The following is a 19,748-nucleotide window of genomic DNA, read 5'->3' on the forward strand; positions in this document are numbered from 1 at the left end:
GGCGTAAAGTGACACACAGACACGATATATTATTCCGGGCTGATGCTTTGTGGGAAACTAATGACATCAAACGATATGCAAAATGCATAGATGGGCTGCATGCAATGGTGAAACCACCGAAAAACCCATAAGTAAGGTCGGTGGTTTTATCAGGAGAATTACAGCGTTAAATCAACAGCAGTGGGTATTCACAATTTTTTTTAAATTTAGGCCTATTAATACGCACTTGAATTGTTGTGCGTGTCTGTCTGCGTGAGTGCGTGCGTGCGTTTGTATTCATTAAGGGCTTTCAAATAGGCACGAGCAAAAAGGTGCATAGCCGTACAGAAAAAAAGGCATAACTGAATTTGTCTGTTTATTTCCAGTCAGTATATAGCACGATCATTACTTTGACACGCGCAAGTGCATACATAAGCTGCGCAACCAAATAATTCATAATTACCAGGCCACATTTGCTCCAGATGTACGGACAACAAGAATGTTGTCTGGAAAAGAAGAACAAAATGTAAAACAAATTGTCTTAAAACAGTGGCAAGGAATACTGAATATTAAATCAGTGATTCAATTATTTGCAGATAATACCAGCGTAAAAGCAATAATTGAATTTTCTGCATTCACGGCCGTCAAGGTCACTTTCAGAAATCGATGTTTTGATATATCTGCGAGTCCCACTGAGTCCTGTTTGATAATCAACAACCAAACAAAAAAACATGAAAAAAGCACCTAAATCAAAAGTTGAAAGGGACAATACTCCTCGGCGTTATGCGTATATTTTCGAGAAATAATGTTTAATTCCAGTTTCCGCCCTTGTAAGTTGGTGCCGTACTGTTTCCGATGTAGTTATTCAAATGATAATCTTTCCAGTCAAATAGAGAAAGCTTAGAAAGGAATAAGTCTGTGCCGCTTCCCTCCTTTTCATGGATCCTAAATGCTTTGACATTGTTTTACATGACTAATTTGTTGGATCTTGTAAAGATCAATTGCTCTGACCCAGCGATCGGTGAACAATGACTGACATATACAAATATACCATGGTGTATTTAGCAGATTGTTTGTCAAGCCGGCAGGCTGTTCGTCTAGCTGGCAACTCTCTCTCTCTCTCTCTCTCTCTCTCTCTCTCTCTCTCTCTCTCTCTCTCTCTCTCTCTCTCTCTCTCTCTCTCTCTCTCTCTCTCTCTCTCTCTCTCGTCTCGTCAAAGATATGCTGTGCATTGTATATTCTGAACATATTTTTGTTGTACTATTGCTACATGTTTGATTGCTACCAGCTTGTACTTATAATTACCTCCATAGTATGCATTTGATTTTATGAATAACCTCATATGTATGCTCTTCATGCCTCATCTTCATCATCATCATCATCATCATCAGTCGTCATCATCATCATCATCATCATCATCATCTCATCTTTATCATCACGTGCTGAAGTTTTCCGACCTCCTTTTGTTGGTTAAATTTTCATTTTTCAATTTTTTAATTTTATCATTGTGTATCTGTGCGTCCCACGGACAGATTGTAAGAAAAGGCGTAGCCTTAAATCTTAATCCTTGTTAAATAAAGTTCAATTCAATTCAATTCTCTCTCTCTCTCTCAGTTTCACACATACTGACACACACACACACACACACACACACACACACACACACACACACACACACACACACACACACACACACACACACACACACACACACAGACTGAAACCAAACGCATACAACAGACTTCCAACAACAATCAGCGGCATGATCATCTGACTTAATTAAGGCCTTAATATCGATGTTGTGTTTTGCCTAAACACCCGCCCTTGTGCCGTATGAGTAGACAATATCTCTTTCAAAATAAAAGGATAGTGTAGTTACTAAGACTATGTTTGGTATTTGAAACTAGAGTAATGTTTGAAACATTATTGGCAAGACTGTGATTTTGGAGTTTTATGAGCACTGAACGTGACATTGATAATTATATAATACTGAAGAGGAGGCTGCTAGCTGCCAGTTTGAAATGGATCTTTGCTTAATGCACGGAGACCTAAATTGCTCAAATAAACATCGGTATTATATGAAGAACATGTAACATATCTGTCCATGTAGTAAAGTGGAATCCCCAATTTAGGACTCCCGGTGTAACACGAGAAAATTACTCCCACGAGATTTTTACTCCGGAGTAAAAATTTCGTACGAAAATGTTACTCCCTTTACGAAAAAAACACTCCCTCATTACACGAGAAAATTACTCCCCACGACAGGTGAGTTCCGAGTAAACATTTCGTACAAAAATGTTACTCCCCAGACGAATAAAAAACGAATAAATTACTTCACCCTGACACGAGCAATCAGTTTAACTTCCCATGTCAGGTGTACGAAATGTATACTCCCTTGTCCCCTGTTAGTCTTGGTGGTGGAAGGGGTGGAGGGAGGGTAGCGCGACATTCGTTTGCGCGAGATCACATATTGGCATTATCCCTTCGCCCGCATCCCATTTTCGCGTACGAGATTTTTACTGGAAGTAAAAACAAGTCGCGTAAGGCGAAAATACAACATTTAGTCAAGTAGCTGTCGAACTCACAGAATGAAACTGAACGCACTGCATTTTTACAGCAAGAGCGTATACTCGTAGCATCGTCAGTCCACCGCTCACGGCAAAGGCAGTGACATTGACAAGAAGAGCGGGATAGTAGTTGCGCTGAGAAGGATAGCTCGCTTTTCTTTATCTCTCTTCGTTTTAACTTTCTGAGCGTGTTTTTAATCCAAACAGATCATATCTATATGTTTTTGGAATCAGGAACCGACAAGGAATAAGATGAAAGTGTTTTTAAATCGATTTCGGAAATTTAATTTTGATAATAATTTTTATATTTTTAATTTTCAGAGCTTGTTTTTAATCCAAATATAACATATTTATATGTTTTTGGAATCAGAAAATGATGGAGAATAAGATAAACGTAAATTTGGATCGTTTTATAATTTTTAAAAATTTTTTTTTTTTACAATTTTCAGATTTTTAATGACCAAAGTCATTAATTAATTTTTAAGCCACCACGCTGAAATGCAATACCGAAGTCCGGACTTCGTCGAAGATTGCTTGACCAATCGATTTGGTTGAAAAAATAGGGTGTGACAGTGCCGCCTCAACTTTCACAAAAAGCCGAATATGACGTCATCAAAGGTATTTATCAAAAAAAAAGAAAAAAACTTCCGGGGATAGCATTCCCAGAAACTCTCATGTCAAATTTCATAAAGATCGGTCCAGTAGTTTGGTCTGAATCGCTCTACACACACAGACAGTCACACACACACACAGACATACACACACACACACACACACATAGACACACACACACACACACACACACACATACACCACGACCCTCGTCTCGATTCCCCCCTCTACGTTAAAACATTTAGTCAAAACTTGACTAAATGTAAAAATGGGGAGTAAAAATTTCGTGGAGGGAGTAATATTTTCGTGCCTTGGGGAGTTCTTTTCTCGTACGAAAGATTTACTCGGAGTAAGAATTTCGTACGAAATTTTTACTCCGGAGTAAATTTTTCGTGGAGTAAAAATTTCGTGTTACACAGGGCCACCCTTTTAGAACCTTTTTTTTTCTCAGATTTTCTTTTCGTAGCCTTTGTAAATGTACTCCCATTTTAAGACTCCTTCCATTTTAAAACCTGCTTTTCTCATATTGTTGGAGGTCTTAAAATGGGGGTTCCACTGTAGTAGCCAAATAGACAGCAGAGCACACCAAGCCACAGGCTCCGCCTATTTCTTGTCAGGTGCCTGTGCCACTGATGCGGAAAGCTAAGCCTGGCTGCTGACATGTGTTTGATGCAAGTGCGAGGGATTTGGCTGTTCAAAGCAAGATACTTGCGAATTGGGAGGAAGATAATCATCACCCTACAAGTATTTTTCCAAACATGGTCGGTTTTATTTGTACACAAAATAAATAATGCCAAGAGTTTGCCAATGACTATTAGCCAATGGAATCGCAGTTTATTTTCACTCCGTTATGAAACCGGAACTCCCATACAAACAATATGGCGGTCTTCGTATGAAAACGATGAGGCGATTGAAGAGTACTGCCTTTGCTATTTTAATTGTAAGTTCGTATGCTGTTATTTCTCAATGCAGATTTCAACACTTTTAATTCATTTTCTGTAAACCTAATGTAAACACCGAATGCACTGTGCTAAGGATATTTATAGTTAGAAGAATTCGCATTTCGTTCTTTCTCGCCAAGTCTGGACTTGTCGCCGACGAAATGTGTGGCAGTGGTTCAAAACACAAGCACGCGCGTACACACACGCACGCGCGCGCACACACACACACACACACACACACACACACACACACACACACACACACAATCTTAATCTGATTCTTGACTCATTCTAGATGCTTAAACGTTGTCTTAAACCTTCTGTTATTTGGGGAATAGAAGTCAAAGTAAAGAAGGTATGAAATACAGGTGATGACCTTTTTTTTTTATCACTGTTGGACACAAGGATACATGTACAAGGAAACATTGTCCTAATTCAAGAGAAAAGACAACATTGGACCAATAGCCGTAAAGGTGCAAAAGTTGAGTTTATATGTAATACATGTTCTTCTTTTCCAACTAACAATAAAAATGACTGTAAAGACATGGAAACCCACCTAATAAAAAAATTAGGAATGAGAACACTTGATGGGCTCAATGAGAAATCTTGATTTCTGTTCCTATTCTGGCAATGACGCTAGTGCGCATGAGTGTGTGTGTGTGTGTGAATGAAGATAAAGTATAATTATGTAGAGGTAGGGGTAGTTCAAACAAAGGATTGTTTAATATCGTGTTTGTTTTGTTTCTTTCCTGATACATTTCAACGATTTCTAACAGTTGCGGTTTCTAACAGTTGCGGTCATTTTTCATTCTCCCATTTTTCTTCATCTGTTATTGAATTTATGCTTCCCTACTCTCTCTCTCTCTCTCTCTCTCTCTCTCTCTCTCTCTCTCTCTCTCTCTCTCTCTCTCTCTCTCTCTCTCTCTCTCTCTCTCTCTCTCTCTCTCTTGCTCACCCAAGGACAGATTGTAAGAAAAGGCGTACGAAGCCTTAAATCTTAATCCTTGTTAAATAAAGTTCAATTCAATTCAATTCAATTCAATTCTCTCTCTCTCTCTCTCGCTCTCTCTCTCTCTCTCTTTCTCTCTCTCTCTCTCTCTCTCTCTCTCTCTCTCTCTCTCTCTCTCTCTCTCTCTCTCTCTCTCCTTCTTTTTGTCTCACTCTTTTTTTTTTTAAGGCTAGATGTTAAGTAGAATTTTTTTCTCTAACTGATCGGTTTTTATAGCAGGGTTCGTACAGAGTCCTTGAACCCTGGAAAACTCCTTGAAAATTGGTAAACCTTTTCCAGGCCTTGAAAAGTGCTTGAAAATAGAGTTTTGTTAAATAGTCATTGAAAAGTACTTGATTTTTCCAAAGTGTTGCCTACACATTTTGTCAGCAGCTTGTCTTATTTTACAAAAAAATGCAACCCCCTTTTTTTCGTCAAATACAGTACACACATTTTGGGAGAATAAAAGATCGAGTGAAAACGAAAGTAGACGAACTAACTATTACTAGTCACCCGTAGTTGCTTCCCTTCCCGGAAGTTGGCAAGGGAAACAACTACGGAATGACTAATAGTTTGCAGACTTGAAAAACTGAAGGTAAGCTTGGTGCTTTGCATTAATTTGAGGAAAATCATGTCCTTGAAAAGCATTTATTTGGTCCTGGAAATGTCCTTGAAAACTCATTGAATTGTATCAGCTCTGCCCTGCAGGAACCCTGTTATAGTCTTCTCATCCAACTCAAATGTGCTCCTCTCCACTATCGGCAATCACTTGGCAGTGTTCTTTGAATATTCAATCTTTTTTTCTCTTCCTTATTCTGTTTGTTTTTCTCCTTTTTTCAGCATCAGTCTTTTCAATTTATTTTTTTTACGCGAGAACATCTGATGATAAATATATATGATGCATGTTTAGAATCAGAAGTGAAAGTAGTAACAGCCAGGCTGCAGCCCGAATAAAATGTCAAAAGCACGTCCAAGTTAGGAATCTTGTGATTTTGCAGACTACAGAAGTTTTTGCATGTGCAATTTATTTTGCTTTAATTTGTTTAAAAAATGAAACTAAATAGTTAACCGAAAGTTGTTTTGCATATGGCCAGAATTTTCACTGGCCAGCCGGGCGAGCTGCCAGACATTATTTCTACTAGCCCGGAAGGTTTTCTACTCGCCCCTTGCTACTGATTGATTTGGCCATCCCTGTACCCTTTTGGGTGTCTGGATAGAGTATTGATCCCAGATTTCTCTTTCCAGGGTTACTCCTAATACTGTGGTAGGTGTTCTGCTACCTACACGTTTATCTCTTCTGTACAGCTTCTTTTATCTGCTTTTCACTTTTTGTGTGTGTGTATACTTTCCTGTTCACAAACATGTGCCTTCACGCACTCAAGCTTTTTCTGTCTTTTACGTAAACTCACTTGTTCAACGCTGACGTCATTTCTTTTAGCGCCATTGTCTTGTCACTGCTACGACCATCTTGGGCACATTCAAAGATCAGTCAAACTCAAAGCAACATTTCTTTTTCTTTTTTTCTGTCAGTGTCATGTCTCTTGTTTGTCCACTTCAAAGGTTGTTGGGCCAAGGTTTTTGTGAACGTGTTGTCTTTTAAATTAAAAGTAAAAAAAAAAATGTAACCTTTCTTGTTTGTTATTTATTCTTTTCTAACTGAGGTCAGGCACAATACTGAGCAAAAAGTACAAAATCAATGGTAGCCACTTTCTGGATTTTTTTATGCAAAGAACTGTTTTCTTCTGGTTGTTAATGTTGTTGTATTGTGATTAAAGAGAGAATAAAGAATTAATATCATTTTACAGATTATTTTTTCTGTTGATGGTTATTTTGTTTTTGATTATTTTCCATTGAAAATACAACTTAAAATGGCCACTGAAACCTGACAAAAATGAGTGGTCTTGTTTGAGAAAGCACAATGGTAAGTGAAGCAGTTTGTAGTGTCATGTTTGTATTTATTTTGGTCAAACTAAGTGTATTTAGCAATTAGATATGCTCATTTTCTTTCTTTAACGTATAATGTGTCGTTAGCGTAGACGAAAAAATTGCATTCTGTAAGTAATGCTTCGTGTCTCACTTCACACGCTGATCTAAGTCCATACCATCATCATATCTTTCACATGCAACTCGATATTTCCACTGATAATTGGAAGTTACTGAATAAAATGACACAATCTAGCACAAATAAAAGCAATCAAAAGACCTAGCGTTGTGAAAGAATGTGTAAAAGGCAATATCCGACGTTTTGCGTCACTGCGTTACTTACGTTTTTGCACTTCCAAAATCTAACGCGAAGTCGACACAGGCACACGAACGAATGTCAATCGACTCAATGCACTGCGGAAATTTCCACAGATTAAGAATAAATGGCCTTCACCTTTCCCACAATGCATTGAGAGGAGGTATTTTGACCTGGAAGTTGTTCGTGTCTTTGGCATTTCGCGCAAACTTACGACATCTCAAGAGTTTTTCAGACAGACGAACTTCAAGAATCATCGATCCCTAATTGATTTTGCTGTATTCAGTTGAGTTACCCAACAGGCAACTACTTTTGTTCATGTTTTATGCAAAATCACCAGCATTTGTTTAAATTGATGCTGAACTTAGTGGATTTCGTTCGTCATTCTCGCCACTCTGCCGACATTTCTTGGTGTCTTTCAATACGAACGTCAGGAAAATTTGACCTTTTCTTGAACCAAAGTTTATATTTTTGTGATTGACTTAAAGTTTCTTCGAGTTTGTATAAAGAAAGCTGTGAAGGGGAAATATTAGTTACATTTTCCTGCATTTTAATAGTGTGGCTTGTTTTAGATTACGTTCGTATTTCTGACACCATTTTCGTTTCGTGTCACTCGAACCAACGCAATCAGCAATTCAGTTCCTTGTGGTAGATGGCAGATACAATGTAAATCAAAACATGTTTACGTATGTTATCTGCTACAGAAAACAGAAAAAGAAAACAAGCGAATAAGAAAAATAATCAGTTGTGAAACGATGATAATTGATGATGTTGGTAATGTTGGACACAACAATTCAGGTGTCAAAAATAACTTACGTAATAATTTTCAGACTTTGCCTGTAACTGTGAATATCTGCCATTGTTGCAATGAATCGAATGAGTCAGATCATTTCAAACTGTATCAGGAACCTCTTACACACCAGATGAGATTTCAAGAGTACTAGAATTCAAGCATAACAGACTTCACAATTTTGGTGTCTTCATAACTTACGCTTGGTGTCTTCATAACTTACGCTACATCTGATTCACTTGCCATATTATTTTCAGGCCTTCACTTTTGTTTTCAGTTGTGTTGCATGGTCTACCAGAAAGGTGATCAATTAAATCAGCAGCATTACAATGCTGCCTAATCTTGTTCTTGTAAAAAAGTGATGGACTTGCCAAATGATGTAAGTAATGGTGTCTTCACAACAACTATTTCTTGCTCAATTGATTTACACAAAATGTAGGTGCTGTCTGGCTGGATTTTATGGATAAAATGTAACTCAAACACTAGACAAAATCAAAGATTCCAAAAGTTTTAACTTGATAGAAATATCTTGCAGTTGGTGTCCACCAAGTACTTACATCATTGTCCATGCATACCTATGATTGACGATCAATAAAGGAAAGAGACATGAAGGCAATTATGTTTTGACTTTTATTTCCGGTAAAGCTGTGTTTTTAGCTCCCATTACAATCATAGACTTTTCCATCTGAGCATTTTTTATTTTTGATGCTCATGTCAGAATTTCATTGCTCAGTATTGTGCCTGTCCTCAACTACATTGTAGTTAGACAAGGTGCTCCAGTTGAAAATTTAATATTATTGTGTTCCATGTTTACAGTTTACAGTTTATGATCACAATACTTTTTTATGCCTACTTGCTTGTTGTGTCTGTCTGATTGATTGACTGTTATTTGCATTTTTTCTTCTTCTTTTTATTCTTTCAGACACTGAGACAGTTAATACTCTAAAACAGTCAAACGCATTATGGACGGCGACGCAGGTGTAGAGAGAGATTCAGAGGACAATGGAAGTACAAGGTCCATGAGCGGTGTTAATGGAGACATGGGCGATATGGAGAGGGTTTGTGCAGTTTTCATTCTTGTATTGATTGTTTTCTCTGGTACAACCATACCTTTTTATGGTCTTCTTGTGCAGGCTCCATATGTGATGAACTACATGCCCACAGGCTGAGAAGAACCCCAAAAACTTACATTGTGTTCTTTGTTAATATTATGTGACGATAGGTAGTGGTTCCTGTATTGTGCAGTTACTTTGAAAGGAAGCTGGTATCTTGATAAATTGTGATAGTACACAGAATTTGATAATAACAACCAGTATTTAAATTAGATAGGCTTAAATTGGTTCTATATATATGTGCACATCCTAGATACTGGGTCACAACTATGGGACATGGACACCAGGAAAAAAAGTAGGACTGAATTGAGTGAAATACTCTTTTTTAAGTGCAAAAGACATGCCTGTATCTTTTTCTGTCAAAGAGAGGACCTTTCATATCGGGGTTTCTTTAGAAATGACAATTAGACACATGCAGTACGCTCTATGTCGTGGGTTACATGGTTTCCACTTTAGGCTTCAATATCCCACAGGAAAGAACTTTAGCTCAGTTATTGCATGTGGCATGTGGACAACATTGATAAATAAATATGCAAACATGAAAGTTTGAAATTACAAGTTTCCATAAGTTAACTAGATCGAAGTAGAAAGTGGAAACCGTAACCCACGCAATTTCCAGGTGCAAAAGTTTTTCTTGTAGGTCAAATGTAGCAACTAGCCTTTTGGGCACCCTTTTGGGTTTTAATACATGATAGAAAGATTTAAGTGAGCAAAAAGTTTTCGATCTGTGCTCACTGGGTTTATGTGTATAGAGATAATACTGTCGTGAGTTACATGGAAACCATAGTTTGTAATGTCTTTTATTTCCAAAGAAAAGAACTAAAACTTGATTATTGCAATTTGCATGTGGACAACATTGATAAATAAATATGCAAACATGAAAGTTTGAAATTACAAGTTTCCATAAGTTAACTAGATCGAAGTAGAAAGTGGAAACCGTAACCCACGCAATGTCCAGGCGCAAAAGTTTTTTTTGTAGGTCAAATGTAGCAACTAGCGTTTTGGGCACCCTTTTGGGTTTTAATACATGATAGAAAGATTTAAGTGAGCAAAAAGTTTTCGATCTGTGCTCACTGGGTTTATGTGTATAGAGATAATACTGTCGTGAGTTTCATGGAAACCATAGTTCGTAATGTCTTTTATTTCCAAAGAAAAGAACTAAAACTTGATTATTGCATGTGGACTACATAGATAAATAACTATGCATACATGAAAGTTTGAAATTTTCAAGTTTCCATAAGCGACAATCCTAAATGAGAGAATTAATCGATTGTCGATCGTGCGTTGCAGAAGAATCGAAAATTTCATAATGGCGCCGATCATGAGAACACATGTGCTGCTCAAACTTTGCACCAGATCAAGCTTTAATCAGCAAAATATCGCAAAATTCGTCGATGAATATATGCTACAATTGTCAAAAAAGATTTTACAGGTCTCAAACAGTGAAGATACAGCGTGGTCTGTCGTGAGTTACGTCTCAAAAACCGGAAACGAATACGATTGGGTGGATAAATTCTCATTGTCTATTCACATGACCGGGTCAAACGTCATGAATGGAACTTTCGACGGTGTTCCCGCGATCTCACAACGCGTGTGTGATAGGCAATGCGGGATTTGTCGTCTGCTGTGGCCATGCTTTCGTGGGTTACAGATGGAAACGAAACAAGGGTGGGGTACATTCAAGCGCGATTATAAGCTGAAATAAATTTGTTTCCTACCGTAGTGCTGTGTTTTGAAAACCTAAATGTTGTTGAAATAAATAAATAATGACTTTGAATAACTTTGAGGTTTCCTTTGTTCAGCAGATCGCATTTTTTGATGAAGTTGAAACCGGAAACGACGGTAACCCACGATTACGTGTTTTCTTTGCCGATCAAACTCCCAGAAGAAGAAAAATAGATGTAATTCTTGAGTGTGTATGTCGAGAATAATCCTTCAGCTGACCCATAAACATCACAATAAAATTCACAGAGCTTTATTCTCCATTATGTACAGCTGCAACACAGACTGGTGTATTTTTGTCCCAGTTTTAGGTGCTGTTTTGGGGGCATTTTGGCTAAAAATTAAATCGTTTAAAACCCACAGCAATGTTTGGAAACCCAAACTTGGTTGTTACAGTAAGTCAAATCCATCCCCTTTGACATCAAAGCATCCCCTTTGTCATCCATTGCTCAGAGATATTGTGACAGTCATTCAAAGTTGACAACCCATAGTATTTCCCAGTATCTAGGACGTGCACATATGTAATGTCAGTGTCGCAAGAACGATAACCTAATCTCAGCTGTTGCTTGGTTCTGTCAGGATGAAGTACCATCTCCGATGAACACGTCAGGCTACAGCATGTACGACATCAACCAGCTGAGGATACAGAACAAGCAGCTCAAGTTGGATCTTCATGCTGAACAGGGTCAGATATCTTGCAATATATACTTGCATTTTAGGCAGTCATCATCAGTTTGTTGAAGCAAAGATATAAACTACTTTAGGAGTGTTGGCATGGGTTTGTGTGGCTGTATGTGGTCTGGAAATTCAGACAATTTGAAAAGCATTCCAGCCATATGCTGCCAGACAATACACTCTGGAACCTGTGAAGCCTAATGATTATCTTATGTTGCTTGTGGTTCAGAAAAATCTTCAGGCAGGGTCTTCATACCGCACGTGCACCTATTTTTTTGGTGGTTGGCAGTGGAGGTTGTTGCAGACTGCACTTGAAAAAGACAGCATAAACATGGGGAAAACAGTACCGGTATACATTGAGGATAGACGGGCATTATACCAGAGATGTACCCATATATGTGTGCGTTGTTTTAAATCAAGATTGGATTTTCAGTTTTTCATATAAAAACATTTATGTTACAATACTGGGAATGTTCAAAATTTCATTTTTGTTTCAGACACGGTGACTCAGGTGAGAAAGCGACTGAATGCAGCAGAAAAACAGAAGTTGGAAGCAACCAGTCGAAGCAACAAAGAGGTGAATATGCAGTTTTATGCACACACACATTGACACTGGAGCACAGGCACAGTTTCAGGCTTACAAAGACACATGCACGCACACACAGATACAGCCTACAGAATTAGTAGGGTTTTTTCTTGTGGATATATAGCTATTATTGAGGTTCTTGGTGTTATGCACCAGGAGCCCATCTGCACAATATGTGTTTATGTACAACAAACTATAGGATGTAAGGAGGGAGTAAGTATGGTTCTGTGTATATGTGTGATAGTCTGGAGTATGTCAGATGCTTTTATCTTTTTGTTGTCTATTTATATCTAATTTTAGATGAGTGGAGCCACAATTGTATGTGCATAGTTTGTATTCTTTGGGACAATAATGTATCTTACGTCTTCTGGTACTGATCTTATGGCAATCCAATTGTTCCGTTTCAGATTGGATCCTTGGAAAACCAGCTGGCCAAACTGCGAGCGCAGATAGAGAAAGGAGAAGCTACGCGCCACAATGTTGAGTTTGAGTTGACAAAGTCACAGAGGGAGGTGGCTAAATACAAACAGCAACTCACTCAGAGGGAGTCTAGCTTGCAGGAGAGTGCAGATGAACTGAGACGTAAGTGTGATATTCTGTAGGAATTATTAAGATTTTTGTGCAGTTCTTATGCCTACCAAAGAATCATTCATTTCCAATGTTAAGCTGTTCCAAACAAAGGAATGTAAGAAAGGAAGTTGACTTTGGTCATACCTTCAAGGCTGTGTCAGGTAATTGGTGACGTCCAGTTGTTGGATGTGAGCTTTCATATGATCACATTAATTCAGACAAACATTTTTTTTTTTTTTTTTTTAATAAGAGATGTACAACCCACATTTGTCATGTTTGTAAGATGATAGCATGATCACTGTTCTAAATATGTTTAAGCAAGTTAATACCGTATGTCTGAAGATTACAGCGGGCAGAAGCAAAAAAGAAAAGATAGAGGAAGCAGACAGACACATAAGGCAAAAGAAAATGATATGCCACTTTCAGATTTAATTGCAGAAAGCAGCATGCATTGGTAGTTTTAGGATGTGTTTTTGGTTTTTTTACTTTGTTTTTTTACTTTGGTTTTTTTTCATGTATGGCCAGCACTGTGTATGTGATTTATTTTTGTTGTTTGACTTATCTTATATTTCCATATATTACAGAGAAGATGAATGACCTGACAGATGAGGTGAAGAGACTTCAAACACAACTTGAAAACACAAAGGAAACAGCAAGCGAACATGAAGAAAGGCTGCAGGCTGAAATAGCAGCCAGGGTGAGTCTAACGGGACCAAAGACCGCTCAATTTTGGTCCCAAGTCACCGTTTCAACCTGTCATGGAAGACCACGCGACCTCTTCTTTTTAACTCTGATAACTGGGTAAAGGCATACCCTCTTGTACACTCAAACCCACTGTAATACTGTATTTTCGGGACTATAAGGCGCGTCCTTGTAAAAGGCACAGCCCCCACTTTTAAGGTTAAAAATTTGAAAATCCAAACAACAGGCGCATCCAGTGTATTAGCTGCAGGTCAAAGGAAGAATACGTTTTCTTTCCGATACGCGGTGAGATCAAAGAGTCTGCATTCTCAGTGCTGTTTGGACTTGTGACCCCGGGTCAATGACCAAGTTTTAACTATGAGACCTAAGACCCACGCCTTTGATGTCGGAGAGGAAACTTTGTCCAGATCATAGAAGCAGAAACATGCATATCACTAGAGATGGACTGTTCCGTTTCTTTGTGTAGAGATATGGGTACATCTGTATTCTTTCTTTAGCCATACACAAGGCGATACCAGTCAATATGGCGCAGGACAAAAGTTGCACCTTATTGTCCCGAAAGTAGGGTTGTTATACACTGGCTTATTAATGAGGATTTATGCTTAAGGGACACAGAAATGGGAGAAACTGACTGACTTTGCCTATCATACTTGTATCCTGGTTTTCTGACAATCAGTTTTGCTAAACAAATATACATTTGCCTGACATCTAGAACCAAGAAGCGGCACGACTGCAAGCAGAGCTGGAAGTATGTCGCAATGAGAGGGATCGTATAGCTGCTGCCGCACAACATCAAGAGATGTAAGTTCTCTGCTTTTGCCTTTTTTTCTGCCATTGCTTGGGGTTTTTTTTCTCCAAAAGCCCCATGAAAAATTCAAGAGCCTTTGTGTGCCGAGGTGCACTAGCACCTTCAGAGCTTAATATTTCTGGTCAAGTTGGGTACTCTGATGTATCACCGAAACAATTATATCAAGTGCCAAGAATTCCTCTTGCTATGTTTAGTGTCAAGGTTACTTGCAGGACTTGAGATGTAGTATATTATCTTTCACTTTTGATTTAGCTTTAGCATTTAAACCTGGTATGTTTGTGTCTTTTTAATTATAATAGATCGGGCTGTTCATTTTATGCTCTCCATCCAGAAAGTTAAACAATCTTAACTTTCTTCCATTGGTAGCAGCAGTGGTTCCCTGTTTTAAAGACTACCAAAATTCCGACCTTATCAGAGAACGTGCCTTAAATGAAGATAAGTTTAAAGATTTTATAAAGAGACCATCTGAGAAAGCATTGTCTTAGAGTCAAGTTTCACTGTATCTAAGTAAAAGTTCAAAATGTTTAGACAACCCTCTTGTTGTTTTAAGGAGGAAATCTGCTGTGATGTGTTTTTGTTATTGTTAATTTTTTTGTCACTGCTTTCTTAACAGGACCATCAATGACTTTGGAGAAAAAGTTCACATATTTGAATGTAAGTGTATCCAAGTGAAAACTGTCGCTTTCGTCGTCTTAATCTTGACAGAATATGAATCATACCACCAAAGACTACAATGTGTTTGCATGGGAATATTGGAGGTAGCATTGATAATAGAATGGTGTGAACAGGTGTCATCCTGCCCTGACTGAGTGATCTGTGTCGGTTGAAACACATCTTTTTTGTGTCAGTGGTACAAAAAAATGCTTACGGCAGCTGGCAAATGCAATATTTACACACAATTTTGCAATGAGCAATACAAGTTTTTGCAGTAAACGTACCTGTCAGCATACTTCTTCTTTTTAGATAATTATTTTGTGCTTGAATGTCTTTATTGATTGATTGATTGATTGATTGATTGATTGATTGATTGATTGATTGATTGATTGATTGATTGATCGATCGATTTATTGATTGATCGATTTATTGATTGATCAATTTATTTATTTATTTTCAGCTGAACACAAAAACCAGTCTGATGATCTGAGGAGAGCTATGTCTGAAATCAAGTTTTTCAAGGAACGGGAAGAGAGACTGAAGAAGGACCTCGAGGTAGGTCAGAAATGGAATGTGCACGCACAATCTGGTATTCAAGAAGAACATGCACACACAGTCACAAGACTGCATATTTCAGACACCACTAGCTTTACCAAGTAAGAAATCTGATCAGAAGCACCATACACTTGAACCCCCCTTTTAAGGGCCCCCAATTTAAGACTCCCTCTCTTAAGACCCTGTTTTATCAGACTTTTTCTTCATAACCTCTGCAATTTAACCCCCGTTTTAAGACTCCCTCCTTTTGAAGACCTGATTTTCTCAGATTTCTGGGGGTCTTAAAAGGACGGTTCCACTGTATTACAAGACTATATGTGTGACCCTCCACCACGGAATGAGTCGCATGTCACCTTTGCATGATTTTCATATTTTTACATTTTCCTAAAGAGTTTGTTATGCTCTATCCAGTGGTGAAAACCATTTTAGAAAAGAGCGAAAACTGTTTGAGTTATAAGCCTGTGACGAAGGTGATCTTCACACTGTTACCAGACACTCCCCGGACTTAATATTAAGCCTAGCGCAGAACCGCGCGAGGTGACAAGCGACTCATTTCGTGGTGGAGGGTCACATATGTGTGCAGGCGTGTATATTTCTGTTTTTCTCAGGTTGGAATCTGTAACATGATTACCACTTGATTGTATCGCAGGGGGCTGTTGTCAAGATCAAATCTTTGGAGGAGACAGTAGAGGCAGAGCGAGCTGCCCATCTTGAAACCAAATTCAACTCAGAAATTGTTCAGGTGAGTATCGTTTTCTGTTGCTCAGCATTCGGCTTCTCTCCCTTTCTCTGTAGCTTGTGAAATGAGAAAGGAAGTAAACTTCCATCAGTCCCGGATAGCCGTAACAGTAAAAGGGATGTTAAAAAGCAACAACTAACCTCTGTAGCTTGGAATTGTATTGTCATTGAGAACAATAAGATCAAATAACAACAACAAAAGAGGCAAAGGAAATGAAGGAGAAGAAGCAGACTGTAATACAGACTTGCAGTATCATTGTACGTCTGTAAAGTAAGACACTCTTTATGCTCTTGGATTTTTTATCATTTTCATTGTTAGAATTTTGAATTGATCTATGGCCTTTCAATGTTTTAATGTTCATAACTGATGTAGAGTAGCGGCCAGGCCTGTAAGACTGTCCTGAATTTATATGTGCTATGGTGTGACTTTTTGACTCACCTGAGCAATCTTAGCTAGAGCCTCCAAATTCAAGATACTGGTAGGTTTTAATGAGCATCAAGACGAGCTTTTTGCTTGGGGCAGGTTTGTACCTGTGGGATATTCTGAGGATTGGATAACTGAATGGAAATATTCAGATCACATCAAAATGAAGTTAGGTTCAGTGGCGGGGATGTAGCTCAGTTGGTAGCGCGCTGGATTTGTATCCAGTTGGCCGCTGTCAGCGTGAGTTCGTCCCCACGTTCGGCGAGAAATTTATTTCTCAGAGTCAACTTTGTGTGCAGACTCTCCTCGGTGTCCGAACACCCCCGTGTGTACACGCAAGCACAAGACCAAGTGCGCACGAAAAAGATCCTGTAATCCATGTCAGAGTTCGGTGGGTTATAGAAACACGAAAATACCCAGCATGCTACCTCCGAAAACGGCGTATGGCTGCCTCAATGGCGGGGTAAAAAACGGTCATACACGTAAAATTCCACTCATGCAAAAAACATGAGTGTACGTGGGAGTTTCAGCCCACAAACGCAGAAGAAGAAGAAGAAGTTAGGTTCAGTAAGTAGGAAAGCAGCATTCTCTGGAACATTTTTTGTATGACGCTAGAACAGCAAGTATTTTTTTAACTTTTTTTATTCATATTACATGTACATGTGTATACATATGACAAAAGGTGAGTCGTATTAGCATTTGCTTTTCTTGTTTCAGCTGAGAGTACGTGATGTGGAGGGAGCACTGGAAGTGGAAAAGTCTGCCAACGCTGAAACCAATCGCGCTGTGGAACGTCTCAGCAAGCAGATCAGGTTTGAAACTGTTGCATTGTTTATAAGCAGGCTGAGAATTGTCCACAAATTGGTAATTTTTGAAAAGCTCAATATCAGAATTCTATCATGAACTTTTGCTTTTATAGACTAAGAAAGAAAGATAGTAAAAAAGACATGTGCTAGTTAAATGTTTGCTATTTTATATATCTTATTGTCCTTGGGGAATTCACTCAATGAAATTTGGCCTGATATCCCTGGGGACAGCGTACAGCAACAGAGCCGCTCTACCTATTTTTTTTCTTTTCCTGCATTTGTGTAATCGAGTTTTCCAAGACCTGAGACTTTTGCTTTGACATTGAGATCTTCATCATGCACATGGCAGAGTTTGTGACACAGAGAGATGACTCTGGGAAATAAATCCCTCGCCATAAGTCGAGGTCATACCTAAGCGGGTAACGACAACTTGTTTCAAAGCCAGCACCGTTACCAACTATTTCCCAAGCTATTTAAATATGTTTAGTAAAAATCGTTCATTAATATTTTGGTTATTGAAATTGGTTTTTGACAATAGATTCCAAGGCCTACCTTTGGGATTTTGGGTCTTGTTTTTTTCCGCAGCTTTTTCACCTGTAAATTTAACCCTTTTACATTGCTGAATTTGCCCTTGCAAGTTTTTCCCAGGTTTTGTCTGGAAGGATGTAAAGGGGTTTTTGTACCCATTTTTTCTGACACTGTTCACTTGCCTTCACTATTTTCAGAGAGCTGGAACAGATGTATGATGAGGAGAGGAAGGTGAAAAAAGAAGTCATGAACAAACTGGACAAGTAAGTCAGGCATGTTGGCATACATGTGCCATGTTGTTACCAGACTAAGAGGACAATAGGTCAGTTGGACCTGGACTGAAGATATGCATGGGTCCAATTGTCCTGATGACAATGCAATTCTTCAGTCAGAAGAGCTCCTAAGAGCTCCTACATGTCAAAACTAGCAGACAGTCGACCTGCCAGTGGTCAGAACAATTAATGCGTCAAATCGAAAAAGTATGTGTCAATGACCGAAGCCTGGGAACAACACTGCATGTTATTTGACAGTGGCCAATAATGTTCAAGAGTCAGTACACATCAAGTGGTCTACAAAATGGTGGTGGGGGGGGGGGGGGGGGAGTCAAAAGACTAGAACAAGAAAACTTCGAACGAGAGTCAGCTAGGATTACAGTGTAGTATAATACACAATTTGAAAAGGACCAAAACAATAGGGAAAGTTAGCCAGTAGAGCAGAACATGAGATGTTCAGATTGAATGGCAGAAAAGAACAAAAGCAGTTGGGAAAGTTAGCCAGTAGAGCAGAACAAGAAATGTTCAGATTGAATGGCAGAAAAGAACAAAAGCAGTTGGGAAAGTTAGCCAGTAGAGCAGAACAAGAGATGTTCAGATTGAATGGCAGAAAAGAACAAAAGCAGTTGGGAAAGTTAGCCAGTAGAGCAGAACAAGAGATGTTCAGATTTAGTGGCAGAGATAAGTATAGAACACGATTTAAAAACAGAAACAGGGGAAAGTTAGTGAAGGTATCGCAAAAGAGGAGCTTGATCTCAAAAGATGCCTTGTATTTGTACCTGTCTTCTCATCAGATGGCCTTAAATTCTGAACACTGATATACACATTCAATATGCAAGTTCTCTGTGATATGTGGCACAGGACAGAGAAAGACTACATGTCGACACGACGGCAGCTGAGTGGAGAGATTGAGGAAAAGAAGACTGTCATCGGCAGTCTCTCCAAAGAACTGGAGGTGCACCAGAAAAATTTCAATGAACTGAAAACAGAACTTGGGAAGGTGAGAGAACAATGAGGAATTGCTTTGATAGACTTGTTTTATTAAACTTTGGGTGGGTAAGCATAAAAGCAAACGGCACAGCTGAAAGTGTGATTAAAAAATATATATTTTGAAGATGAAAATTTCATAGATATTTTGGAAGTCAGACTTTGATTAGGGAATAAAAAGTTCGCACATTTCATTGGCTAAGAAAAAAAGGGAATAAATTATTCAGTAAAACCAATAAAAAGCTCACTACTTAAGAAAATGTTGTTATCTTGAATTGCGCTTGATTAAGGAAATGTAGGATGCACACAATACAAAATGAGAAATTTAATTCTTCTCATAGTGGATGAAAGTCGCTTGTTCATTTTAATGCTTGTTATTCTCTCAGGTGCCAGGAGAAAGGTTCCGCATAACTCTGACTTACTCTATTACACCTGTCATATGCATTTAGAGCGCTTACTTCCCTTCGTTTATCAGATCTTCTCATAGAGTTGT

General features: G+C 38.5%; 1 protein-coding gene across 1 annotated transcript in view; it reads left to right on the forward strand.

Annotated features, from left to right (window-relative positions):
• The first annotated feature begins 4,010 nt into the window (after positions 1-4,010).
• LOC138975342 (coiled-coil domain-containing protein 171-like) overlaps positions 4,011-19,748 on the forward strand; it is a 47,269-nt gene continuing 31,531 nt past the window's right edge. The window contains exons 1-13 of the mRNA XM_070348007.1: positions 4,011-4,098; positions 9,039-9,174; positions 11,530-11,635; positions 12,123-12,202; positions 12,619-12,793; positions 13,366-13,478; positions 14,196-14,284; positions 14,905-14,945; positions 15,406-15,500; positions 16,150-16,242; positions 17,380-17,474; positions 18,194-18,259; positions 19,130-19,268. Coding sequence (XP_070204108.1) covers positions 9,079-9,174; positions 11,530-11,635; positions 12,123-12,202; positions 12,619-12,793; positions 13,366-13,478; positions 14,196-14,284; positions 14,905-14,945; positions 15,406-15,500; positions 16,150-16,242; positions 17,380-17,474; positions 18,194-18,259; positions 19,130-19,268 — 1,188 coding nt within the window. The 5' untranslated portion in view covers positions 4,011-4,098; positions 9,039-9,078. The remainder of the gene's footprint in view (positions 4,099-9,038; positions 9,175-11,529; positions 11,636-12,122; positions 12,203-12,618; positions 12,794-13,365; positions 13,479-14,195; positions 14,285-14,904; positions 14,946-15,405; positions 15,501-16,149; positions 16,243-17,379; positions 17,475-18,193; positions 18,260-19,129; positions 19,269-19,748) is intronic.

This window comes from Littorina saxatilis, linkage group LG1 (genome assembly GCF_037325665.1).
Source record: "Littorina saxatilis isolate snail1 linkage group LG1, US_GU_Lsax_2.0, whole genome shotgun sequence".
Taxonomy (NCBI): domain Eukaryota; kingdom Metazoa; phylum Mollusca; class Gastropoda; order Littorinimorpha; family Littorinidae; genus Littorina; species Littorina saxatilis.